Raw genomic sequence first — 26755 nt, forward strand, 5'->3', positions numbered from 1 at the left:
CAATTATCTGAGTCTTGCGGTGAAGCGGTGTCAGAATTGCCTTATCATTATTACTATATTTGGGTCAGTCAATCGAGTTGGCATTGTATTTGCGTCTGTCAATCAGTCACGGGTGTGTTTCTACGTCATAATTTTTTCAGCCAATCGGAAAGGCGACGTCCACAAACGGGGAACCCGAGACGTAAACCTTGCAACATGGCGACTCTCCGAAGAGAGTACGGAGGCTGGAAATACAACCGTTTTTAAACGAGCAAATAGCGTCATATTCGCATGTTACAATGTGGTGGGGTTAGCCAAAGCCACCGCACACACAGCCTTTTAAACGATGTTTGCAGAGGTAAGTCCGCGCAGGGCGAAATAGACGCGACCACACTAGTTTGTTTTCCCAGTGACAGTTAGCCTCCTGGCTAGCCTTCAGCGGCTAGCGCCTTAGCTTTAGCATCACAGGTAAACACATAGGCTGGCAGGGCGGGCGGCGCTCAGCCACGGTAGACGGACAGCCTTTCTGGTTTCAGAAAAGCATCTGCTAAGTGGCAGTCAGCTGAGGATTACACAGCTAATACGATGAGCTGAGGATATCCGCGCTGTCAACGCTGTGCTTGAATTAGCTCGACATAGGCAATGTCGATGATATGCGTTTAGATTATGAGTAACGTTCATCAAAGAAGAATTTCTGTGTCACTACCAGTTCAGGTGAGATGGGCGTTAGCTAGGAGGATGGCTAACGTTAGGGCTGTCAGAAAGTTGGCTGTCCGTGGGCGGCAAGGTTGCCAGGGTGGGTTCACACAGGTGTGGGACACGGAACTTGGTGGTCATCTGGCTGTTGCCTCATGTCGACACCCGTGTTTTTGGCGTTAACGCTAGCGAGATAACATAACACCATAACAAGCGGTGCCAGTCGATTGGATGATTTAACGTTAAATGTTGTGGCATCGTCTTGGCATTCCTGTAGTCTGCAGTCCGTCTGACTGAGTCTGAGGCATCCAGCTAGTCGTAGCAATGGGCAGCTGTGCCGGTGGTGATGTTTTTCAGCAGCATTCAGTTGTGTTTAGCACTGAGTGACAAAACTATATCCCTGTCAGACAATAAACCTGTCATCGCCTTGGCTTGAGAATGGTGCGTGTCTTGAAATATTAATAGGAGAGCTTTAGCGCCTGTTATCTGTTGACAAAGACATTACTGCTGGTGTCTTTGATCGTGAATTGTATGCCACTGGATTCACACTTTACTTTTTGTAACCACTCAGTATGGCAAGCCTTGTGTAATGTGACTTGTGATAACATGCAATATCATGCTGTAATCGTCACGGGATACCGTATCTCACTACACACTTCTCTACTTAATGCATTGCTTAAGCCCATTTTCAACACATAACTGGTTATTGATGACATCTTCTGATAAGCAAACAGGCCACACACTCCACATCACCTGAGCGGCAGGTGACCTCAGCACATCTTGGCACCTTTTCAGCAGCTTAAGGAGAAGTTCAGCCTTTGTAATGAAGCTTTAGCCTGCGCTGTGCTATTCAGCATGCATGGCACTGTGCTGACTTCTATAAGTAACACTCAGACAGTCCTAAAACTACAGCTTGCCGCCATCTCTGTGTAAAAAGTTGCTTTCAGATGTGTCCTGTAGTCTGAAGTGATAATAGTGCTATATTTTGACCATCTAGTGGTATGTTTAGGCTTTGCACTGGCTTTGCAGTGTCATTTTTTATTAAACCTTGGTGTATTATGGATTTAAGATGCGAGGCAAGATCTGATATAGTGTGTTCAACGTGATCCCTCACTCGCAGCTTTAATGTTTGTTCTTTGTCCGTCTCATTCATCTCCAGTGTTGTCATCATCGCGCCAGATCTTACTAGAGGAAGCAGCGACCCCTCTGCTTCTCTAAGCTGCTTGATATGGTCACTTCAACTCATTTCCAGCTGCTTTTCCTCTCATTATTTGGCTTCAGATGTCATGTTGTTTGATTTAGCCTGCTGAACTCAAATTTACTGTATGTACGTCCAGGGAATTTTGTTTGTGCTAATGTAAACCAGCACTTTCTGATCTACAGCAAATGTAATTTAGGCCTACCAGTTGATTATGTAAGATGCCATGATTTACAATTGTATCATTTGGCTTATAAATATATGGTGGCACAGACATTTATCGAAGAGCTTGCTTTTCTATCTAGTGGCTCTGTAACTCCTTTGACTGCATGAACACAAGGTCAGCTGTAAACATTGGCATGGAATTATTATTCATATTCATACAAAGCTGTTGTTTACTACCCTGTGCAAGTGGAGTGCCCCAACACAGCTTGTTGAATACACTATTGTAAACTGAACTAGCCAGTTAAAGGCAAAAGTGCACTGTGTATTCACCCAGAGCAACACAGTGTTACCTCTGCCTTTCAAAAGGGTGTTCCTCTCCAGGCCAAATCTCATTAAGGTGTCTTAATCAAAGCTTGAGGGACATTAAGACGGGCATGGTACTCGCATCATGCCTGCTTGTCATCCAGTGCACCTCTCCCTCCTCGCTTTTGTCTTGAGTAGTAGTTGCCTTGTCAAAAAAGAGGAGAAGCTGACACCTTTTTAAGAGACAGGTTACGAGTATATTCAGGGTACTGGTAGAAAATGTTAACTCTCTGACATTTTAAACTGCCTGTGAAGCCTTGTGTTACATTTTAACCCACACCTCAGACCTGTGAAAAGTGAGGTTAAGTGTGATGCCCCTTTCACACAGAACTCATTTTTTTTTTCCTATCAGTGCCAGTTGCCTTTTTCCCACGAAGCTTCTGTCCAGTATAGTGCTTTCACACATGATGTGTTCATCCTAGGTAGGTGAAGTGAGGCTGGATGTTGTGTTTATTGTAGATGTAGGAGGATGTCACTTGTTACTGATTTAGAAACCTTTTTTTAAGACTCCACAGATCTAACACCAAAATTAGCTTGCCTCAGAAGTGATAAAAGGAGTAGTTCACCAACATTTCAGGGTGATATTATTCAGGTGCGAAATAGCAGGTTCAGTGCAGCTTGCTGAGCAGTGGATGATTTTGGTCTTGCCCATCTGCCATGTGGGCTTGCTCCCCTGCTGTACCTGTTGCTCCACTTGATATTAATGTAGTTCAGAGATCCTACCTGAGGGCCTGTTAATGGGCAATTACGTAGCACAGGTTCGGAATCAGCAAGCAGCTCGATTTGTCCAGGGTCTGCTTCACCAGCTGCCTTATATGTCACTTATCATGGGCTGTCAGCTCTTTGTCAGTGGAAATGGGCAGATCACCTTCAGATGACAGAGTAGGTCAGACAGTCTGGTTGGTTCGACTCCAACACACCACACAACAATGAATAGCATACCAAAGGAAGATTTTGATGCAGTTTGCCATGCGCTAACATAGTGTTGCCTCATATTTTCCAGATTAGCTAAAATTCAGCGGCACTTGTGACTGTATTGGCTCTTTGTCACACATATTTTAACATTTACTTGAGCAATAAAAAGACGGATCAGAATAACAATTTGAGCAAATATCCTAGGTGTTTGTCAGAGCTGTCAGTTGTTGCCACAAGATATGTAATCTACCTGTTATTTGCTGGGACTGAAAATCAAGGACATTCTCGTTTACAGTGATAACAAAACAGGCCCTCTGTATTTTTAGTTCTGATCAAAGCTCAGTGATGTAACATGGCTTAACTAATGATGCTGAGTCCTAAGTCAGGCTTAGCAGCTGCATAATGTGGTCAAAGAACGTGATTGAGTCAAGCATAAGATGACCACCTCCCCACTACTAGTTTCTATCAAACCTGAGATGTAACTAAATTGGCTGTGCTTTTCTCTGAAAACTGTGATTGCACTAAGTTGGGATACATTTGGCACAGTATTTCCTACATAATTTGTTTTTTACTGTTCAAAAATATATTAACAAAAACACAACAGCAAAAAGGTCAGAAATAAAATTATATGCTGATACTTGCATTTTCTCAGTTTGAATAAAAAAATATTTTCTCCAGCATGGAGCATGTTTTATGGTTTGTCAGACAGGAATTCTTCTCAGCACAAAAAGCCATTGTTAAGAAGGGTAAGCTGTCTGAAAAAGCTGTCCCTCTTGGAAAAACAAAACCAAAAAATATAGTCTTGTATGGTCTGGAAATTACAGGGCTCCTACGCAGTCTGGAAAAGTATAGAATATGATTTTGATCATTTCCAGGTCTGGAATTATATGGAAAAATGAGGAAAAATGCCTGGAAAAACTTTTTAATTTCCAGACTATTGTGTGTGTGTGTACACTTTTCTAAAATGTGTAATTTATAAAATTGCAACAAAAAAATCAGAATGCATTTTTCATTTTGAAGAAGCCGTGTTTTATAGCATAGGAGAGAACAATTCAAATGCCTCTTTGGCCGTACAGCCTTGAGAATGACAACAGTGGCTGTTCCGTCCAATTTAGCTCCAGTCCACCTATGGCCACAAGATGGGCACTGCAAATTCTCAGATAAGAGGCTAACCCATCAAAATTTTTCAAAATAGGTAGTGAAGGATCTAAAATCCAAAGCAAAAGCAGTTTGTAACATATGTGCTAAATTGTTTGATAAATCAGACATGAGTGAAGCAGCCATTTGCAGTCATACAGAGCTTTCAAAAGTGTCCTCTGCACAGGGCGTATCATCTCTTTTTAGGCCTAAATAATTTACAAGCCTCATAAACATTTAGTTATCAGAAGTCTGATATAGTTGAAAAAATCTACCAAGGAATCTGGCAATGAAGGTCTGGAAAAGTAAATGGAATTTTGAGATTGAAAATGTCTAGAAACCCTGAAATAGTCACTGCTGCATTTTTTTGTTGTTTAATTGCACAAATCTAATAGATATATTTCTCACACTAGGGATTTAGGCTAACCCTAACACTATGATGGTAGTTATTTCTGTTGTGGTGGTCTTAGTGGATTAGACCCGCCTGGTCAGGTGTTGCCCTCCCTGCTCACTCTCTCTCCAGCATTAACCATGGATATCCCACAGGAGAGCTTTAATGGGCTGAGTTAACCTCACTCTCTGGCCACACTGACTGGTGTTACAGCTAAGCCTTGTGAACCTGTGCATAGGTGTGTGTGTGTGTGTGTGTGTGTGTGTGTGTGTGTGTGTGTGTGTGTGTGTGTGTGTGTGTGTGTGTGTGTGTGTGTGTGTGTGTGTGCTATGCTAAGAGTGCGGGAAGCGATAATTCTGTCCCTAAGCCTGTGATAAGAGACTGCATGTGTTACAGCATGCGTGATTATGTGTTTGAGTTTCTGCATGTGTCTGGTGTCAGAGTGTGAGACAGGTGTCTTTATGCCTTTGTGTATTTAATTATTCAAATTATGCAAATTCAAGATTCCCCCAATCATTGTTTATGTGTGAGAGAGATAGAGAGATGGAGAGAAAGTGTGTGTGTGTGTGTGTTGTTTAAGAGAAGATGAGCTGTTCTTTGAAGTGCAAGTCACTGATTATGAACCAATCTCTGGACTCTGTCTCTGGCTGGGTTTTGCCTGTGTGAAATTTTATAAAGGGACATGGATGTAATTTTACATGTGCAGGCATTTTGCTTACACACTTTGTGCATTGTTGCACTCATGCCTGTGTGTCTGTTTACCATGAGTTGTGTAAAGAATTGCTTAGATGTTTATGTTTGTGTGTTCCCGTGAACTTGGGTGTTGATTACTAGAACAGATGGTCCATGTTTAAAACCCTGTGTAAGCTGTAATGACTCAAGAGTGTCGGTTATCATCTCTCCTCGAGAGCCAAGCCTCCACAGCCTCATCACCTCATCACACAGGCTGCAGGCCTACTGATAGGCTCCAGGCTCACTGGCACTATTGACGTCAGAAATGACTGACTTAGATTACCCACTGGGAATTCATTCAAGTACTTTCTCAGGGATTGCCCTCATAGTCAGAAAAAATGTAAATGTGATCATAATTTGTCATGTAAACTCATTGCTCAGTGTGACCCTCCGAAAATAACAGTTGAAAAATACAGCTCAATTGCTAATTCTTCTTTGAACTGAAATATCACTTTGAAGTCACAATGGGTTGGGCTCAGTACCGAGCCTCAGAATAAGAACTAAAATTGACATTTACAATAATATTTACAGGAAACCATTTGTTTGAAGCACACATCCTGCCTGTTTGGCACCGCAAGCAGGTCAAAGAAAATACTCAAAGAAATTTAAAGAGATTCAATAAATAATTGAGTCACGTCCGATTGATGTCTCTGGCAAGGTGCACACTAGGATCTTGCTACCAAGTCTAGGCTGTTCACTGTAGAGGCTCAGTGGCTAGTAGCTACTTCAGAATGATATGGAAAGTCATGAGGCCTTGTTATCACTCCATTATCGTGTGTGTCAGTCACCTGCCAGCACGTAGGCCAGGCCTGGTGGTAGTAAATTGGTGAATGATGACTGTATTGGGCTGCTGAAAGGCTCTGAGCATTGTCAGCAGCGGAGAGTTACTGCTGTTTCTGCACTCACTGTGACTCAGACAAGTGAGGGTGAAAGGTAAATAGCTTAGCCGTGCTATTACAGGTCAAGCCGCTGCAAATGTTGATGAAGGTCTTGTGTGAGCTCAAAGTGGTTTTGTCGTAAATAGAGACATTATTGCACATGATATATTTGGCTGAAAGATATTCATCGACCTGACAGAGCTCAGGCCGTTGTGCAGTTCGTTCAAGATAGTAACAGCATGTTGCAGGGAACAAAGAATTCTGTGAATAGCTCTCCTTTATATTTCAACCACTTCTTGCTTAACTATACTGTTGGACTAGTCATCTGCTGTGGTCAGCCTTGTACTCTTCCCAGAGTCCTAACCCTGCTATTACAGCTATTGTCCCAGACAGTGGCGGCTTAGGAAAGAGGCCCAGCCAGTTTGGACACATTCTACAGCCCTGATGTGATCTGGCATGTTTCATGTCTTCTGAGTCACGTTTAGAGGTTATATTGTGACTGCTACGGTAGTAGTTGATGCTGTCCGTTTGGCAGGCTTTGGTTATAGAAGGCCCTCAAGGACTGGAAATGATGACCCTTGTTTCATGTGTTTACTGTCATTCAACAACTGCAGGGTCAGTAGGGCCTAGTAGTATCATTAGCAGAATCAGGTTTTTAGGGTATACATTATGCTGTGTGATCAGTGATTTTCAACCAGTGTGGTGATGCATGCTGGTATGCATCAGAGGGAGCTCACCTGTGCCTATACATTTTACTGAAGTGTCCAGAAATGATTTTCAAATAAACCTGTTGTGCTGAGTTTATCAAAATGCAATTCACAAATGTACATATAATGTATGTATATTTTCCAGGGAGATGTTGTGGATGTATTGTCATGGTTTTGCCAATTTGTGCGTTGGTAGAACTGCTGATCTCAATTAGCCCAAGGGCTTTCAAACTTTGATGTCCTCAACCCCCAAGTTGACCCTCTAAGCCCCAGTCGCCCACTTCAAGTTACTTTGCCATTTAGACAATAGAATATTAATCACTCGTACATATTTTTGTGTTGTAGCAATTTCTTGTGAATTAAAAAATGTTCATAATTATTTAAATTCTATATTCAAATGCCAGCTCAGTAATGCTGGATTGATGTGAATGCAACGTAGTGAAATTTAACTGTTCCTCATTTTGCTGGAAGCCCCTGAAGGACCCCAGTGGGGTCCCCGGACCCCACAGACCTAGCTTACCATGTGAATCCACGACAAACGGACCCTGTTCCTCGACAGTAGTTCGCCCACCATCATCTCTCGACAATAGCCTGCAGTGTATGGTGGTCATGCTATACATAGTAAGCTCACTGGGCCATGTTTCCGAGTGCAACGTAGTTGGCAGCCAGTCTAATGCGTGTCATCCGATTGTCCATAGCTGACTGCAGTGGAGAGAACAATGTGTCAGTATCCTGAGGAAGCTCTGTCTGTCCCTATCTGGGTCTGTCAGTGGAGCTGCTTATCTCAGGAACTCTAGTATGAATCCAGGCCAGTCGACTCGAGATCATCTTTGCTGATGATCAGACACTGAACACTGTGCCTCTCCACACTACTATCTGATGACCCCACCATCACACTGTAAACTTGTATGTATGTATGTGTGTGTGTGTCACCGTGGGCTGTGTAGATAAAGACATTTTTTTCAACCTTATCTCATGACGCTGCATATATTATGGCACTTTGCTAAGCTTTGCATGGCCTAGTTTCATTTGTCCAGCCTGCACCTGCTGGACTGTGAAAGTTCCCTGTAGAGGAGCACTGTGGCAGGCTCATCCTTCACTCACACACTCACACAGGGACCTACACACGTGTATCTGCCTGAAAATGTACCTTTCTTATTGCAAGGATGTGGCCAACAAAGCTGAGTACACACTTAATTTGGGGTAGTGAGTGAGGAGACCATTTTTCATTCTGAGGACTTGTGTTCACGCCCACTGGTCACCAACCATAGCTTAAGTGTTTTAGAGCAAATCACTTCCAACGCTGTTTCAGCTGGATGTACCTGTGAAAGGAGACAAATGAAAACAAAATTTCCCTGTGGCGATCAGTAGTCATAATTATTAATTTTACGAACACATGCAGTTTTGTACATTGCATGATTAAAAGTGGAACCCAAGTTGTAGAAGTTGTAACATGAGCAAGCATCAGCTGCTGTCCTGGAGGTCACTCCAGTTTAAAAGCCTTGAGCGAGCTGACGTGAGCGGGTATTAGCCCCGCTATTTGTGCCAGTGCCGCTTACAGTGACAGGCTGCTTTGGCCTGCCAGGCTCACTGGCCTTCCAACACCAGAACTGTTGAGTGGCAAAAAGTAACAGGTGTTTTTTTTTTTGGTGTTTTATAAATGAAATAATGGAATCTTGTAGCATTGGCCTAACATGTGCTTAACCAGAGATTTAGATAGATTCCATTAGCTTGTTAGCTTGTTTGTCGTCGGCTTGGTCTGACTGAGAGAGTGAGACTGCTAGCTGGAAACTACAGCTTGGTTTCCTGCACTGACAATAACAGGAAAGCTGAGGATGTTACACACGTGTGCACACCGATACACATACACACACTGACACACACACACACATTCAGTCTTCTATGTCTTTGTCCCTAATATTCTCTTACAATACACACATCTTTTTCCTGGGCTGATATCTAAAGTATTTTCAGGAGACGTCATTTTAGAAGAACAGCATAATCATCTCACTGAGTCAGAGTCAGACTGGTGCTTTTGATTTTTATTTTTTCTTCAAATAGGAGTGAGCAGTCTAGCTCAAACAGTTTTATATGAGCAGATTATGTTTAGCGTAGAGGTTAACATGAAGCCATCTTTCTAATGGTATTCAAAAGACAGAAAAGACAATAGAAAGAAGTGTGAGAGCCCGAGCCACAAGCACACCATCTCTTGTACTCACCCTCTCAACTGGTGTTGCGTAATATATTGTAAAAATATCAATGTCACAATATCAAAGTGTGCAGCATATCAAAAAGTTCTGTAACTTTGTTTATGCTGTGGGAATAAAATGTATGTGTTTGTGCCTGTTGGTGAATGGGTAACAGTGTGTAAAGTTATGAGTGAACCAGGTGCAAAGCAGGCAGATTGATTATGTCTTCTTTCTTCTAGTTGGCCTGTTATGTCACGGTGTTCACTAAATGAGCCTGCTCTATGTGAAACATATTACATGCCTAGTATGCTTGCCTCACTTGATTATTATTGTTGTTTTATTAGAATAACAAATATACAGTTTTTGGCCATTGCAAATAGAGAGACAAAGAATTTACCCATAGGTTTATGAATATCAAAATCAGTATAGTTTATATATTGTATTTATATTTTGTACCTGGACTCTCCACCACAGGGAAACATACAGTAGCCAGGTCAAATGTCTGCATAATGTACTGGTTAAAATGCAAGTTAACATACTAGCACTACTACTACTACAACTACTGCTACTACTACAACTACTACTACTACTACTGATAATAATAATAATAATAATAAGCTATTTAAAAAAAAAAAAAAAAGCACCTTTTAAAAACAGTCTACAGAGTGCTCTGACAGACACAACAAAAGCAGAAAAACCAGAAAGCAAAATAACAGAAAGTTGTACAAAAAGGCCAAACAAGAGCAGTACAAAATTTAGGTATAATCAAGATAAGGTTAAAGGGAAACAAGAGATGCAAAACACAGTAAAGAGAAAACAGAAGGATGTTGAAAGATAAAGGCAGTAAGAGAGAAAAAAGCAGTAGAAACAAACAAACAAACAGCAAATATGAATTAATAACTATAGCTATAAGAATAAAAGCAATAATAAATAAAAATAAAAAGATGATATCACATAGATACACGTCTATAAAAATGGGTTTTAAGAAATTATTTAAAATAGGGCAGAGGGGTGAAGTTGTAGTCCATAGAGCATTTATTCTGTGTTTTGTTTTTCTTTCAGGCCAGTCTGTCCATCTGGGGATGGGGGGGTCTTGGAGTCGTGCTGTTCCTCATCACCTTTGGACCTTTTGCAATATTCTACCTGGCCTTTTACATATTCTGCTTCATTGGAGGGTGAGCAGAAGACTTGTAAACCAGACTCTTATTGAAGACTGCTCTCTCACAGACTGCTCTCTCACAATATTCCTCTCAGTAGCCCGATACAGCTGCTTTTAGCCGATCTGTGGCTCTCACTTCTGTTTTCCAGGGGCTTTGCGGTCACTCTGCTGTATGGGAAGATCAACTCCGAGAAACACCTGGAAAAGTGCGAGCATTCCTACCTGTTGCCCACGCAAACTGGTATACTGAAGGTAAACAAATACATACAAACATTCTTGGCAAATGCACACACAGATTACGTTACGTCCGCTGTCACTGATTGATTGACCTCACCAAAACAAACAAACTCAGTAGCAGTTAATCAAGTTCCTTTCCTTGATGCGCTCAGCCAGCCAGTTGCCATGATGATGAAAGTGCCATCTTTTTCTCACTCTTAGACATTGGATGAGATGAAACTGGAACTGAAACCCATAAAGATTGACAGAAGACTAACCGGCTCCAGCTTCATAGATGAACCACTACAACAGGTATGTGTGTGTTTGTGAGCACTGTGAGCGGTGTATTGGCGGGACCTCAGTGTAATAACAACTTTTTAACTCATTCAAATAATTCATCTTATGTTCAGAGGATACAACATAACAAAAATATCGATTGATTGTGAATAACTATGAAATTTATGATTTCTAACAACTTTGTAGAATTGCAATGTACTTGCACTTGTTATGTAACTGAAGCTAAAGCCTCTGTAAATATAACCAGTTGTAACGGGGGGATCACAGTGGAGACTCATCAGTCTGGTGTGTCTCTTAACACATTAACGAGATGTGGTGTGGGATTTTCAGCTTCCTGCTTTGCGGACTTACAGGATCAGGGCTGACAGCTGTCTTTGTGGACTTGTATGTTTGCAGTGATATTTGGTTAGGGTTAGGGTTGGTTAGGGTTAGGTGGTCTTTAAACAAATGAGCCTGGTTAATCTGCCTTTATCTGAAATCAATTGCTAATGTTGCAAACTGTACAGAACTGAAACAGGAAACTGTTACTTAACACGACGAAAGGAACAGGCTTTCTCTTTTCGTTTCGTAATATGAAACACCCGCCTGAGGTGGGAGGAGTGCAATAGCATAAGAATAGCATAGGAAGGAGGCATGGATAACATCATTATCATTGGGGGGCAAATAGTAGGATTAGAGATGTTTTGGGCACTGTTCCAATTGGGCTACTGTCTGACCAATAAGTTGGCCTGAGTTAACATGCTGCTGGCCCCGGGCCATAAAATAATCCTTACTGTCAAACACTGCATGACGACCTGAAGCCTCCTCACATCATGTCCTCAGGATGTGTGCTGCTCGTGGTCTGTCTTTGTGTCACCGGATTAGCCATGGCTGACAAATCTTGTTGTTACCTGACATAAAGTTGAACTGAAAGTTTGTCTGTTAGGCTGGCGGTGTTTCATCAAGGTCATGTGTCTGTCATGTGTTGTTATGCAAAATGGGAAGACAGTTGCAGTGCTAGAAATTAGTATTTTCACCCTTTGGCTGGTACAGCTCCTGGTGAAGGATTGACATATTTATCTCTGTAAACCAGTGGTGCCCAATCCAGTCCTCAAGGGCCCCCTGTCCTGCAGGTTTTGCTTTCAGCTCTGCTCCTGCACGGCTGACCCAATTAAAGCCCATGCACCTTCATGCACAGCCTGTTCAGATAGATCTGTTTTAACCAATCAGCATGAAACCCTTAATTGGATCAGGTGTGAAAGAGCAGAGCTGAAACATAAACCTGCAGGACAGGGGGCCCTTGAGGACTGGGTTGGGCACCACTGCTCTAAACAAATATTTAGAGAGACCTCCAAGACGATCTTTTTTTTTTGCCAGTCAAAAAAGCTGACAGGAAAGACAGCTTTATTAGGCTTTGTCCAGTGGTCACTGTTATTTTGCCATCCTGCACTTGAGGTTGCAACAGCTGTAACAGAAAAAATGCTTTGAAGGTGTGGTCATCAGTAAGGCAGCGATGCCAGCAGAGTTAAGTGCAGACACAGCAGTTTGTGATGGTCAGATGACACTGACTGCTCCTGTCTGTCTCTCTCTCCTCTCTGCACTCCTCAGACTGCACACTAGTCTTTTCAGCAGCACGTGTGCCACGAGCTTCTGCACAGCCATGTGTGTAACCCCTGTGTTACGCTCTCGGAAAGAAGTGCGGGATCTTGCTGTTTCTGGCACATTCTCTGCCTTTCTCTTGTTCTCTTCATTCACACTCATGCTCTCTGTTACGCTCATTCACATTCAGACACCACATTTCATAGCACATTTGTTCTCTCTCTCTCTCTCTCTCTCTCTCATGCATACTTGGATCAATGTGATTTTCAGTTATGCGATTACTGCACGTTTGGTGTGACAACCTTTGGTCCACTTTGTAACACCACAGCATGTCTGACTTAGTTCTGATGGACAGATGTAGCAACTCCAGATGGAGAAAATTATGCTTATTCATGTGACTCAAATGCATCCCTATTACTATACTAAAGCTAAAGGTTAAATGATTGATTTACACAGGGTACTTTGGATCTGATACCTTGGCAATCAATTTCCTGTGTCTTTGTTCTAGACAGCATCACTCAATAACTTTCCTTTTTCATTCAGGGAGGAGGTGTTTGTGAGGAGGCATTTAGCCGCTGAATAACCCCCTCCATCATCCCTTTCCCTCTCCCTTCTCATCTCTCTCTCATCATTACTCTCTATTCTCCTCTATTCCTCTCCCTCTGTCCTCTTTTGATTTTTCTCCCTCCTCTTTGCTCACTTCTTTCTTTCTTTGTTTTCTTTTTCATCCCCTCTGGTCTCTATCTTATTTCTCCTTCTCACTGTGTCATTTCTTCCATCTCCATTGCTCTTTTTCCCTTTGTCTGTTTCTCTGTCTCGTCTGTCCTGTCTCCTCTCAAATTTCGTGTCTGTCTCTCTCCAGGTGATCCAGTTCGCTCTGAGGGACTACATCCAGTACTGGTACTACACTCTGAGTGAGGACGAGTCCTTCTTATTGGAGATTAGACAGACACTGCAGAATGCCCTCGTCCAGTTCTCCACACGGTACCAGACACATAACGTATACTCAGGGTGCTGTAGACCTGTAAAGGATGACATAGATTTTCTGCCTAAATAAGGCACTCTGGATCCTTCCCTTTCCAGTCTATTGTGAAAATAAATGGGATCTAAAATATTCACCTTTAATCTGTGTCGAGTGCTAATATTGAGTCTTGGCACTTGTGATGCTTTCTTGTTCATCTTCTCAATTAAATGAGGTGTAGTTTGATCAGCTTTGAAGCTGCATAAAAAAACACAAGCCATTGTTCTGACATTGCTTATTTTTTCAGAAATTGTAAGAGTTGTGTCAAAAAAAGGGGAAAAAATCATTGGAATGGAGACTACATGGCTCAAACGTCAAGGTTGTGGCTTTTGTCTAGGTCATAAGACACATTACAAACATTGGAGACTACATGTGCAGTACAAAGCTGCAGCAAGACTAATGAGGAACGCTTACTCGTAGCCCAGTAACACAACATCAGTAGATCTCGGTGTTTGTTGGCAAAATATATTTTTTAAAACTATATTACTCAAAACAAAAGGATCCAAAAAATTTCCATTAAATGCCATGAAATGACAACAGCACTTTTCATGTCTGTTATCATATCTGAATTTTATGCCGGTGATAGCTTTACATTTTTTTGTCCTGATATTAAAGGTTTAATACAAACCATACCTGTACTAAATCACTGTATCAACATAATACAGATCTCTTTTCTAAACTCTGTTGGTGTTTGTGTTTGTCTGTGTGTATCTGAAGGTCCAAAGAGGTGGACTGGCAGCCTTACTTCACCACTCGCCTGGTGGACGACTTTGCCACCCATCTTCGTGTCTTTCGCAAAGCCCAAGATCGCCTCGGTGACAGAGAGGACAAGCAGAGTACGTGAACAGGCACACACACACACACACACACATACAAAGGGACATGTACTTTCACACTTTCCTGCACCACATGTAGACTTGCTTTCTCACCCACATTTGTCATTAGCATGCCTGGCACGTCTTTTGCTTGGTTTTGGTTTGCTGTTAGTGATGATTGTGATTGTGCAGCCCTGAGCTGTATCAAGTTGCTGATCATTTGAGGGATTGCACAGTCAGGCTTTTAATTATGGTGAAAGGTGACAGTGACTGTTGTGACATTAAGTTAATAAAAAAACAAATTGAAGTGATAAGACTTTTGAGTGGTGATCATGACAATGAAGAGTGATATTCGATAACCAGGGGACATCACAGAAGAGCTGGTGGACGCGTTCTTCGAGGCCGAGGTGGAGCTGGAGAGGAAGATTTGTCGAGACGTGGTGTGCACTTCACATAAAGATGAAGAAGGTAAACGCACTTTCCACTCTCTAACCTCACTTTGAACACTGCAGCACAAAACTGGTTTTACAAAAGTATAAGTGTTTGTTGCTATAGCTATAGGAAACTAAACAAAAGCTAAGTTTGGTGTGTGTGTGTGCGTGTGTGTGTGTGTGTGTGTGCGTGTGTGCATGTGCACACGCCCGTGGGTGTGTGTGTTGGCCAGGTTTCCTTCGCGACCTGTGCGAGTTGCTTTTGTATCTGTTACTACCTCCTGGAGATTTCCACAACAAGAACATGAGATACTTCCTAAGGGTGAGTGTTACATAAGATACACAAATCATGCTCTCAGTTACCCAGTATGTTATATGATCACAGCATAGGTGTGAGCTGCCAATACGATACACAAACACAAACACACACAGATACCAACATCCACACAAAATATCACACATTCTTAACACAATATCATACAACCTACGTGGGAAATTAGCGATCAGCCAAATTCTGCCGCTTTGGCAAAGAGCAAGCCACCAATTCAAGCTCAGAGTTTCATTATTAGACTCTTATATAAGCGACGCAAAACAAGGCTGTGGATCTACATGTTATTATGTTGAGTAGCTATGACTGTATGTGTAATGAATGAAAACTGTAATGTTGGTGTCTTGTGTAGGAGGTGTTGGCGCGAGGTGTGCTGCTTCCCCTGATTAACCAGCTGAGCGACCCAGACTACATCAACCAGTTTGTCATCTGGATGGTGAGATGTGGCGCTGCCGCTCATCCATACTCCTTCCAATCAGCCGTTGTCTGAATTGGCCTTTTGTTCAAAGAAAAACTGCAAGGCCCAGTCCGACTGTGGAAGCAAGAGAGCAATTAAAATGAAAGTAACTGATGGATGTGTTTTTGTTTTTGTCTTTGTTTGTGTGTGTGTGTGTGTGTGTGTGTGTGTGTGTGTGTGTGTGTGTAGATCCGTGACTCCAGCTGTAACTACGAAGCCTTCATGAACATCCTGAAGCTGACAGACAAGCCTGCTGAGTTGGAGGCTGTGAAGGACAAGGTGCTAGAGGAGCTGCAGTATTTACGCTCCCTGGACACCGCTGGAGATGGTGAGCACACACTTTTTTTTCCGAAACACACATGGCATGTGCTGCAAGGTGCAATGACATCCCAAGTGTGTGGGTAAATACTAACATGAAATGCACTCCTTTCTCTACTCCACAATATATGTTATTTGTCCCACAGACATCAATGTAATCAAGAACCAGATTAACAGTCTTCTGTTTGTGAAGAAGGTGTGTGAGACCAGGATCCAGAGGCTACAATCTGGCAAGGTAAGAACCTGCAGCACAGCAGCAGAATCATTTACCAGTCCTTTTGTGAAAAACAGGCATTGTTGAGAACTTGACAGGTTTTTGTTTAGTTATGTTCATTAGTGTGAGGGTCAAACACTTCCTGCTCAAAATATCAGTTGTATTTGATCAAAGCAGATTTCTTAGTTCAATTCCATAGGTATTATAATCTCAAATTATATTGTATCATTTTTACTATGTCCATAACTTTGCTTACCCTGTCATTGTGTTGTAGGAGGTGGATGCCTTGAAGCTAGCAGCCAACTTTGGCAAGCTGTGTATCATCCCATTGGATCACATTCTAGTCCACAACATCGCACTGCAGTTCTTTATGGGTAATCCCAAGGATGCACATATCACAGCCACAGATGATACCAAACATCACTGTAATCTTGGTCAACCATTACTTATTTCATTTCTTTAGAATATTATAACCCACAACTTCTCGCATTAGGTGTGTGCCATTTCAAAATGACCTTGTCAGAGATTAGAAAAAGTCATTGCACTTCACAGATTTGATTACGAGTGTGTGTGTGTGTGTGTGTGTGTGTGTGTGTGTGTGTGTGTGTGTGTGTGTGTGTAAACACCCACTGCAAACTCGAAGCCAAGCCAAGCTGTGTCAGATCTTATGGAAAAATTAGCACCAACTCAGAGTCTAAACATTGTGGCTGGTCCATCTGTCTATATTAGTCACTCTAGCATTTACATATGGTTTTAGGCATTTATTTGGCACTTGTATATAACAGGACCTAGTGATGACCTTTTTGGTGTGGGGAAGGCACACCTATCCTGCATGTAGTGGCAGGATTGAACAACAGACCACCATATAGAGTTAGCAGCTGTTAGTTGACCGACTACTTGTGGCTGGTGGAAGAATTGGATGTTCAGATGTGTCAACATAGAAGTAAACAGATTTAGGGAACCAATGTCAACTTTACATTTGCATTCTAGGCAGCACTGCAAAAACTCAAAATCTTACCAAGAGTATTTGTCTTATTTCAAGTCAAAAATGTCTTATTCCAAGTCAAAATATCTCATTACTCTTAAAATAAGACATGATCACCTCAGAAGTAACTTGTTTTTAGACAGTTGTCTCTTGTTTCAAGTGAAAATTTGCTTGAAACAAGTGAAAATTTGCTTGTTTCATTGGCAAAATTTGTTTCTTGTTTCTAGCTAATTTTCACTTATTTCAAGTGAATTTTCACTTTTTCCACTGGCAAATTTTGCCAAAGAAACAAGCAAATTTTCACCAAATTTCAGGCCTTCACTATGTAACCATAAATCAGTGATCTTACTGCAATTCCTTGAAGAAGAAGTACAGTAAGAATAAAGTGTGTGTGTGTGTCTTGATGAAGACTTCATGCAGGCGGCGGGGGCCCAGGCGGAGCTGTTCTTCTGGCTGACAGTGGAGGGCTACAGGGTGACGGCACAGCAGCAGCTGGAGGTGATGCAGGGCTGGCAGAAGGATGGCAAGAAGCAGCCCAGTGCCACCAAGGGGCTTCTGAAGGCCGCCGCACTGGGCGTGTATGAACAATACCTCTCTGACAAGGTAATACGAGGTTCATGATGCTCACATGTTACTGTGAAGCAGTAACCCCACACAAAGGCAATTTTTTTAGTTGTAAACTGCTATTTAGTGCCAATGTAGTTATGAAATACAACACTTGTCACACAGTCAACATTTGAATAATAATGCGCCGGTGCTGGATTTATTTCTCTAAAACTGGCTTAGTTTGCCTTCCAATAAATCAGCAGCCAGTTGAAGATGACCCCCTCCCCCACCTTACACCCACTGTCTTAATTTTTTGAAATCATAAAGTAGGTGGAGAGAAGCTCAAAAACTGGAGAGAAGCTGGGTGTAGAATGGCTCTTTGAGTCAGTTATTTCACATTGATCTGTCAAAAGGCAAGTCACACATCAGTGAGACTGAAAAGAGCTAGACATCTGTTTCAGTAGCTCAAAAGATCAACTGATAATGCCATGTGATCACATGGTACATTGGCATACAGGTTTTTTTTTTTTTTTTTTTTTTTTTTTTTGAAGCACCTTCTTAACTTTTGAAGTCTGACTATTTTATTCAGTGTGGATCTTGTATGAAATGATGCGTCTATCATTTACCCCCTCTCCCCTGTTCTCCCAACAGGCGTCTCCGAGGGTGCAGGTGGATGAGGTGTCAGTGATAAAACTAGGAGACAAGCTGCAGAAAGATGATCCCACTCCTGATATATTTGATGAAATCCAGAGAAAGGTATGAAAACTTGTCAGCAGCGCTGTGTCTGTGTAAATCGTGGGGTTTCCTTTTTTCCTCCAAAGATTTTTACATAATTGCCATTTAGTGGAAATACACTTACTTTTTTAAACCACTTAATTTACCTGCTATGTTTGAATTTGTTGCCTTCATCCTATTCTATTGTTTTGGAGGTATTTTAAAATCATTTTACACATGTAATGTGTGTTTGTGTGCCCCCCAGGTGTATGATATGATGCTGCGTGATGAACGCTACTATCCTTCCTTCAAGCAGAGTCCTCTCTACGTCCGCATGCTAGCTGAGCTGGACATGCTGAAAGAGCCCAGCTACAGGGGATCTGACGATGGTGATGGAGGTGGGGGTGTGTGTGTGTGTGTGTGTGTGAGTGTGTGTGTTTGTGTCATTTGTTGTGTCAGTCTGCTGAACTTGGTAATCATAACTGAAAGCCTGTGCCATTAGCTCTGCCTCATCTTTGCTTTTTATAGTGTCTAGCTGGTCATCCTAAGCTGTGCAGTTGAGCTTTTTGAGGCTGTTAAGTTTCTTTCAGTGACTCTGTTCATGTTCCCTTCACTCCACAGAATCTTTCAACGGCTCTCCCACAGGAAGCATAAACCTAGTAAGTCCCCTTCACTTCCTGCATGAGGGATTAGAATAGCAGTGTGAAGAAATGCTAAATGTCTGGCAATGAGGCGGGTGTTGTATAGTCCATCCGGCAGTGCTGCACTGTGTCATGTGTTGTGTACTATGCTAAAACATGTTAGTTGTGGTTATGTAGTCGTTGCATACTGGTGCTGATTAGATGCTGTTACGAGCTGTTTGTGAAACACGGTAGTGATGATAGATGTTTTTTGTGATTTCAGTCTTTGGATGACTTGTCCAACTCCTGCCATGATGAAACTATGCAGCTACACGCCTACATCTCTGACACAGGTACACACACACACACACACACACACACACACACACACATACACACAATCTTTTGGTGCAATCCCTTTATGAGCATGATTACCATACTACTTAACCACTTTAATCAGTGTATTTTAATATTTGAATTCAGTTGACTGAATGATCGTTGAAACACAAACATCTGTCATAATTTAAGCTGTCATTTAAAAGTAAAAACACAAATTGAGCCTTCTTCGGAAACTTAAACATTACTACAACGTTACTACAGGAGTGTCACTGCGTATTAAATAAGGGGCTGTGAATTAAGCAATATTATTTTGGTGACACGCAAACGTCAGTCTCACCAAAAACCTTTCGAAAATTGCGATTCCAGGGTTATTAACAAAATGTATTTCTGGCAGATGATGAGTTTGCCAATGTATTTTACAAACAAACCACAAAATTTTGCAAGACTTGAAGGTTTATAGTGAACCATGGGTTTTGGCATGCATGAGTTGGGTTTTAAAGCCCTTGCTCTTTGTTGTGGTTGCACAGCATGTCATGATTCATAATGGGATTGATGATTTTGGATTGCTTGTAACAGTCGGTGTCAAAGAGTGTATGTGTTTGTACAGTGGGCATCTGTGATCCCCTACTAGCCCCTCCCTTCCCTCTTTGTTTCTTCCACTAACCGTTTCACCTCCAAGCTTCATTCATCTGCATGTCTGCTCTGCCGCCAAATACTGTTCAGTATTCTTTTATTTCTCTTTCATTCCATCGCCTTTACCATTTTTCTGTTCTTCCTTTTTCCTTCTTCCTCCCTCCCTCTCTTTTCCTGTCATTGTTGTCTTTTCCTCCCCTTTTTATCATGTTTCCACACCCTCCGCTTTCTTTGTCTTGCCTGCCATCTTTCTTCTCTACACTTTCCACCTGTGCGTGCTTTTTTTTTTCTTCTTTCCCTCTCTTCTTTTCTGCTTTCCATGGCCCAAACTCCTCTTTTCTCCTGGGAAACCATCTGGCTCTCCTCTCCCCCATCACGACCCCTCCCCCAACTCCCTGCGGATGTTTTTCTGGGTGGGGTAGCTGATACGTGTTTCCCCGGCTTCTGGGGTGCTGCAGGGGTTTGCAACGACCACGGGAAGACCTACGCGCTGTACGCCATCACCGTGTTCAGACGCAACCAGGATGGCAGCGAGGAGTGCTGGAAGACCTACCGCCGCTACTCCGACTTCCACGACTTCCACATGAGGATCACCGAACAGGTGTGTGTGGTAGGAAGACACATGGTGGATCTCTGCATGTGTAATAGTGATCACATTAAGGGTAACATAAATTTGCACCGACTATCGATGAAATACGTTTGCATATTAGTTGATGAGAAACGATGTTTTTTAATTGCATCTAACACTAGTGTTTATCCATATAACAACATCCAGTTCACTTGATTTCATCTATCTGAACACTACGCGTGTGTGTTCTGTGATAGTTTGAGAACCTGACGTCCATCCTCAAGCTGCCAGGGAAAAAGACCTTCAACAATATGGACCGAGACTTCTTGGAGAAGAGGAAAAAAGACCTCAATGCTTACCTACAGGTAAATGTTTGTGTTTTGGTACTGATATTTTTTTTTTTATTCTGATTGCCTATTTTATGGTTTATGGTGGTAATTGTATAATGGTGTGTCTGTGTGTCTTGCAGTTGCTGCTGAACCCAGAGATGGTGAAGGCCTGCCCAACTCTGGTCCCTTATGTCTATGACTTCCTAGAGAATAAGGCCTACAGCAAGGGCAAGGGAGAACTCGCGCGCAAGGTCAGTTAATGTTTTAAAACACAGAAATCACATTTGAACGTCATTAAAATGACAACAAGTGACTGCAAAATGTACTGTGAAGCACATAGTTAGGATTATGGTATGTAGCAAGTCCATCAAATCGCCAACATAATGCACACACAGACACAAATGCATTACAATTTGCACAAACTATAGAAGTGAACTCTGGATCTACATCTGGATGTCTAGTAATCAAAGATCATCAATGTGACTGTTCTGTGTTTTTAAGCAATAAGTCAGAAGAACAAAGGGCTTTGCTGGGGTAACTTCACAACAGTCATGTGGTGTTGTTATATATGATACGGCAGCAACAACTATTGTCGAAAAAGATGGCAGTTATAATATAATTCACTCAATAATATTTTATAATAAAAGTAATGATTACTATTTCAATCATTACTTTTATTATAAAATATTATTCTTCTGCCAAACAGTGCAATTGTAGGATGGTATGTGTGGGAGTTTTCAGCGAGCACATGAATATTTAGATCCACATTTGGTTAGTCACAGCGTCAATCAGGTATTAATGGACTGTAATATGTAAGATGCTTTTTTTGCTGCTGTCTGTCTCCCTCTGTCAGATGGACACATTTGTGAACCCTCTGCGGAGCTCCATGAGGAACATGTCCAACGCTGTGAAGGCCCTGCCAGACAGCCTGGCCGAGGGCATGACCAAGGTCTCTGACAACATGGGCCGCATGTCAGAGCGGCTGGGCCAGGACATCAAACAGTCCATATTCAAGGTAACACCATCATACACAGCACACATGTGAAATCTGGTCAAAGTATATATGTAATTTTTGCATCAGTTAAACTCTTTTGTCATAGTTTTATTGTTGATCCTGTCCTTGTTTGTTTTGAACACCTGGGTGTGACTTGCAGTCGGGCACAGGCATTCCCTCTTGCTCACAACAGCTGTTTAGTCACACAGCCTTCATGTAGCTGTTCTGTCACATATAGTTGTTTGAGTATTTCATGAATATAAAAAATCCTGACTGCAGAACCTCTCTAACATTCTCTGTTTTACTGTGCAAGACTGTATCAAACTGATATAGCCTGTTCTCTATGAACAGCACACTTGCTTCCAGCCAGTGTCTATTTCCCTAACTGCCTTACCTTGGTTATACATCCCGTGTCTTCTCTCTGCTTTCCCAGGTGCCTCCACTCCTCCCCAAGTCCGACATAGACCCAGAACACTGTAGAGTCTCTGCACAACTTGACGACAATGTGAGTCTCTGTGTGTATGGACAAAACTGTGTTTGTGTCAGGGAGTCATTTATTTCATGAACATACACACACACACACACACACACAAAAGTATTGTGGCCTCTCTTCTATAGTTTCTTGTATAATAAAGGAGCTCATTGGCAACTCTGACAAATCAGTTGCACTTTGAGTTCTTTGTAGCTTTTTTGTAAAATTCTTTCATCAGTACTTTTTGTGTGCGTGTGTGTCTCTCCAGGTGGACGACAACATCCCGCTGAGGGTGATGCTGCTGCTGATGGACGAGGTGTTCGACCTGAAGGAGAAGAACCAGTGGTTGCGCAGGAACATTAAGAACCTGCTGCAGCAGCTCATCAGGGCCACCTATGGTGACACCATCAACAGGTCAGAGAGAGAGGAATGCACTAATGTGAATAATCTGAAGCAACAAATGTAAGACAAACATTCCCAGGTCACAAAGTACATGCACATACACACTGATACTCTGAATTTACCTTCAAAGAAGATTTGTCAAGATGCAAAAACTGACTGACAGTTTAGTTTCTGATTGGCTACAAAAACACTATCAGGAGGTGGTCACACACCCACAGCTTCAGAAGAAACTTTAACATGCACACCAAACAGTCAAAGAGCCATGAGGTATTCACTTTCACACACAAGACACCCAGACACGTTTGCCCTTGGTTTCCACAGGAAAATTGTGGATCATGTGGACTACATGACCTCACCGGAGCAGGTGGCAGACTACGTCAAGAAGTTCAGGTAACTCCTCCCACTTTCTTGCACCTATCTCTGTGATTGGTCAGCAGAGCTGTGAGTAACCCTCTGTGGCCCTGGCCTCATGCAGGGATTCATACTGGCCTAACGGGATTCTTGCTGAGACTCAGCCACGTCGGGACAAAAGCATCCGCATGAGGACGCGAATAGCCGCCAAGACCAGCCTGCTGGGGATCATGCCAGGTGTCTATACACACACACACACACACACACACACACACACACACACACACACACACACAGTTTAACAGCATCTGAAATGAACCTTTTGGCTCAACTGTGAAAATTATTTTTCTTGACCAAAGTAATTACCAATAATTTATTGAATTTAGAAATGTCTCCTAATGCTATTTTGTGTATCTTTTTGTACACCTCACATACTTTGTGTCAGCACATGGAAATAGCAATATAACGTAAGTTAGGCTAGCCAAGTGTCCAGGCAGTGGAGAAACAGGATGAAAGCCGCCTTGTGTAGGGCCTGTTTGATGCAGAGCCATTGTTTTGCTTTGATTTGCTTACAGTCAGAGAGAATGTAGGGCAGTCAGGAAGTCTGTGAACATGCGACCTGAGACCAAAGACTGTGTATAAGACTGTAGACTGTTCACATCTTGTCAACAAGCAGCTCGTCAGTTCGCCGGTGTCTCCCCGTGCTGCAGCGGTGGCTTCCCTGGAAGTCTATGGGTACCATACGGGTACCTGCCCATCACGAGTTATGACTCCTTCATTTCTCCCTCCTGTAGACGAGCTGAAGCACATCATCGGGGCGGACACCACGCGGAAGGGCATCCTGCGCGTCTTTGATATGTTCCAGCACCAGTCCATGAACCGGCGGTTGGTCTACGTATTTCTGGAGGGCTTCCTGGAGACCATGTTCCCCCAGTACAAGTTCCCTGAGCTCTTTGTCAAACTACACTCCCGGTCGCCGCGCACGCACAGATACAGCCAGAAACTCAAATCCTCCTCCCTCAAGAGGTGACAGGAGAGAACTGAGGCAATGGGAGACGACACATACACATTCACACACAGAAATAAACAGACACACACGGACTTGAGAGTGAAGAGTGTGAAGGGGAGGCCTGATGTGAAAGTTTAGGTGTGTGTGATTTCTGCCCTTCCACTTCCCTCACCCCTCTGTTTTACAGCGTCCCGTTCCTGCTCTCTGGCTGATTGTTTCTGCCAAGAGAGATACTGAATGGAGAACAAGTCTACACTCACACACTCCTCTCACACTATCACACACATGCACACACATATCTTCTAATTTGCACCACTGAGACTGAACGTGGCAGTCTTGTGTTTTAGATGATCTATTTCACCCTCGTTTTTTGACTTTTTATTTGAGTATTTAGCTTTAGCTGGGCCAGACAATGCTGCTTTCGCCTGGCCCAGGAAGCAGACCACAAATACTGTATTGTTTTTAACCTGCAGGAGTAGATAGCATAGACCCACACCTTGCCTTACCTTCCCGCTTCTGTCTTTTGGCTAGTACAGGCTGGGTTTCTACAGTCCAGCATCTCAATGAACTGGCCTTTCAACTGTTGTCAAATTTACCCTTATGTTAATTGGTCTAAAGTACACTCTTGTGTACATGCAAATGTTGTTTGCGTTTGCATAGCAACCAAATATGTCAAAGGCACTGGGTTAAGAGGCGCTGTTTTTAAAATGTGACTGAACAAATATGAGTAAAGTTAATGTTTTTATTGTCAGCATTTTTCCAGCAGTGAGGCTTATCTTAGAATATCCTGAGACTTTATTTTTCAGTGTGTTACATCATCTATACCGCCCATAATCCTCAAAGAAAAGGCCACGCCCCCTTTAATACTACTGTCATAACACCTGACGACCAAAGCTTGCGCTGTTCCATATGTGAACTCATGTGATATCGGGATACCGTGAACATTACTGTGCTTCATATCGTTTTATGTGAAAAAGGAAAGCGGAACGCAGCGTTCACCTTTAACTCCCTGAAAGGTGAGGCCATGTGGACAGACTACATTGTGTTACAGTTGTGGGAGCCTCAACTCTGGCTGTCAAGTGTACTCTGAAGTACACTTCAAAGAATGTACTCTCTGGTCTGGTCTGTACTTTGCTTGTTTTAGAATTTTGTGTGAATGGGCCTGAGTGTGTGCGCGTGTGTGTATTTAGCACGAAGATGCAACCCTCTCCAGTCAGAAACTGTGCCAGTGTGAGCTAGTGAACCAGCCTTAAAACTATATACAATATATACTGACCAAGAGATGCACGCTAGAGGTAGCTCTCCTTCACACACGACTGAACGTTACAAGGAAAAAAAATCAAGATAGATATGGAGATATATCCCTAGTTAATCACTTTTATTCAGAGAAAATGTCTTTTAATTTTGTGCAATATTTTTCTTTGATGCATGTGTATATGAATAATTGTATACTAAAAAAAGTAAACCATATTGTTTTGACAACTAGTAGAGAACGTTAATGAACTCTTCCCCAGCAATGTCTTCTTAACCTAACAACTTACATTCCGTTGTTGTAAAAGTACTATTTTTATTTTACAGACTTGTTTTATAAGTCTGTGTTTTTTTTCTCATTTCCCCTGCCCACTCGTGGAGAATCTGTAGTTTGGGTACTGATTTGGTGGTGGCAGGGGTTGTCTGTGTCGCAGCCTGATGACTTGCTAGGTCAGTCAGGCTCAAATGACGACGCTCCGGCTTCTTTGAATTCATGCGTGGAGTTTAATGCATCAGAGCCTGTTTTATTGACTGTGAACAGATAGGACCTTGGCGTTATGAACCGATATGAGGAGGCGCCGCCCCTCTCCTCCTCTCCAGTGGAATCACAGGAGAGCCCTGTCCTGTGACCCACGGATTCACTGCTAACGAGCACTTAAAGTAGCGACTGTGGGAGAGGCTCTCCCATTGGCTGAACGGAGCCCCATTCTGCTGCAGTCATTGGATGGAACTCATTCGTCTGCTGTGATTTGCTTGCACTGAGCAGCCTTGGTGGACTCTGATTGGCTGAGTTTGAGGACATGGACTTGAACCTCTCTTGATGTCAAAGCTGAGGTGAATATTTTGTCCCCAGACTGGAGGAGGTGGTCACCTCTAACTGTCCGCACACCTCTCCATACTGGAAGGCTTGTCTGTTTTTTTTTTTTTAAAATCCCCAGTATATATGAATCTATGATAATGAAAATTGTGCATATCGGTGTACAGTATGTGTCAATAGTGTGCCTAAATGTACTGTCAACTCTATTTTCATATTTTTCTTTATCTTAAAAAAAAAAAAAAAAGAAAGAAAAGAATCAATCAGAATGTCATGGTCATTTTACGCGACTGAAAAGGACTTTAGGGTGTTTTTTTGCATCATGCTTATCAAACTTCCTTTGGAGCAGCTGTGCTCAGATCAGTATAACACTAATAAAAGTTAACTCAGACTAACTGAGCCACAGTGTGTGTGGTGTCCTCAGTGTTTGCTCAGTGTATTTGCCATGTTTCTGAGATAAGCAGCTTTTAAATGGGATATATTTTTGTCAGTGCAAACACTTACTGATGTGGCTGATCATTTAGCTGCATCAACTGGCATTTCA

The 26755-nt window shown here is 42.4% G+C and overlaps 1 protein-coding gene across 3 annotated transcripts; it reads left to right on the forward strand.

The window, feature by feature from the left end:
- The first annotated feature begins 180 nt into the window (after nt 1–180).
- Nucleotides 181–26610, forward strand: snx13 (sorting nexin 13). Of its 3 annotated transcripts, none has more exons than XM_030063438.1 (26): nt 181–337; nt 10413–10525; nt 10659–10761; nt 10948–11037; nt 13463–13584; nt 14339–14457; nt 14800–14904; nt 15101–15189; nt 15548–15631; nt 15842–15980; nt 16117–16205; nt 16459–16558; nt 17579–17772; nt 18367–18471; nt 18695–18827; nt 19051–19088; nt 19333–19402; nt 20444–20622; nt 20847–20954; nt 21059–21169; nt 21772–21933; nt 22346–22417; nt 22653–22798; nt 23108–23176; nt 23262–23374; nt 23932–24167. In XM_030063438.1, exons 1-26 carry the CDS (start codon nt 326–328, stop codon nt 24165–24167), a joined length of 2901 nt encoding a protein of 966 aa, XP_029919298.1. In that variant the 5' UTR covers nt 181–325. The 3 variants fall into 3 exon arrangements, with proteins under 3 accessions (XP_029919298.1, XP_029919295.1, XP_029919296.1); XM_030063435.1 differs by lacking the exon at nt 181–337 and adding an exon at nt 519–693 and having other exon boundaries at nt 23932–26610; XM_030063436.1 differs by lacking the exon at nt 181–337 and adding an exon at nt 519–693 and having other exon boundaries at nt 20480–20622.
- The last annotated feature ends 145 nt before the right edge of the window (nt 26611–26755 follow it).

Source organism: Myripristis murdjan, chromosome 11 (assembly GCF_902150065.1).
Source record: "Myripristis murdjan chromosome 11, fMyrMur1.1, whole genome shotgun sequence".
NCBI classification, from domain to species: domain Eukaryota; kingdom Metazoa; phylum Chordata; class Actinopteri; order Holocentriformes; family Holocentridae; genus Myripristis; species Myripristis murdjan.

What these genes read in the sequence shown, in the direction of transcription:
- snx13 (XM_030063435.1), top strand. Translation starts at nt 646, where the DNA reads ATGAGTAACGTTCATCAAAGAAGAATTTCTGTGTCACTACCAGTTCAG. An exon ending in CGCAAACTGGTATACTGAAG is followed by an intron (nt 10,762 to 10,947) that starts GTAAACAAATAC and finishes TCTCACTCTTAG; the next exon opens with ACATTGGATGAGATGAAACT. An exon ending in TCAAACAGTCCATATTCAAG is followed by an intron (nt 21,934 to 22,345) that starts GTAACACCATCA and finishes CTGCTTTCCCAG; the next exon opens with GTGCCTCCACTCCTCCCCAA.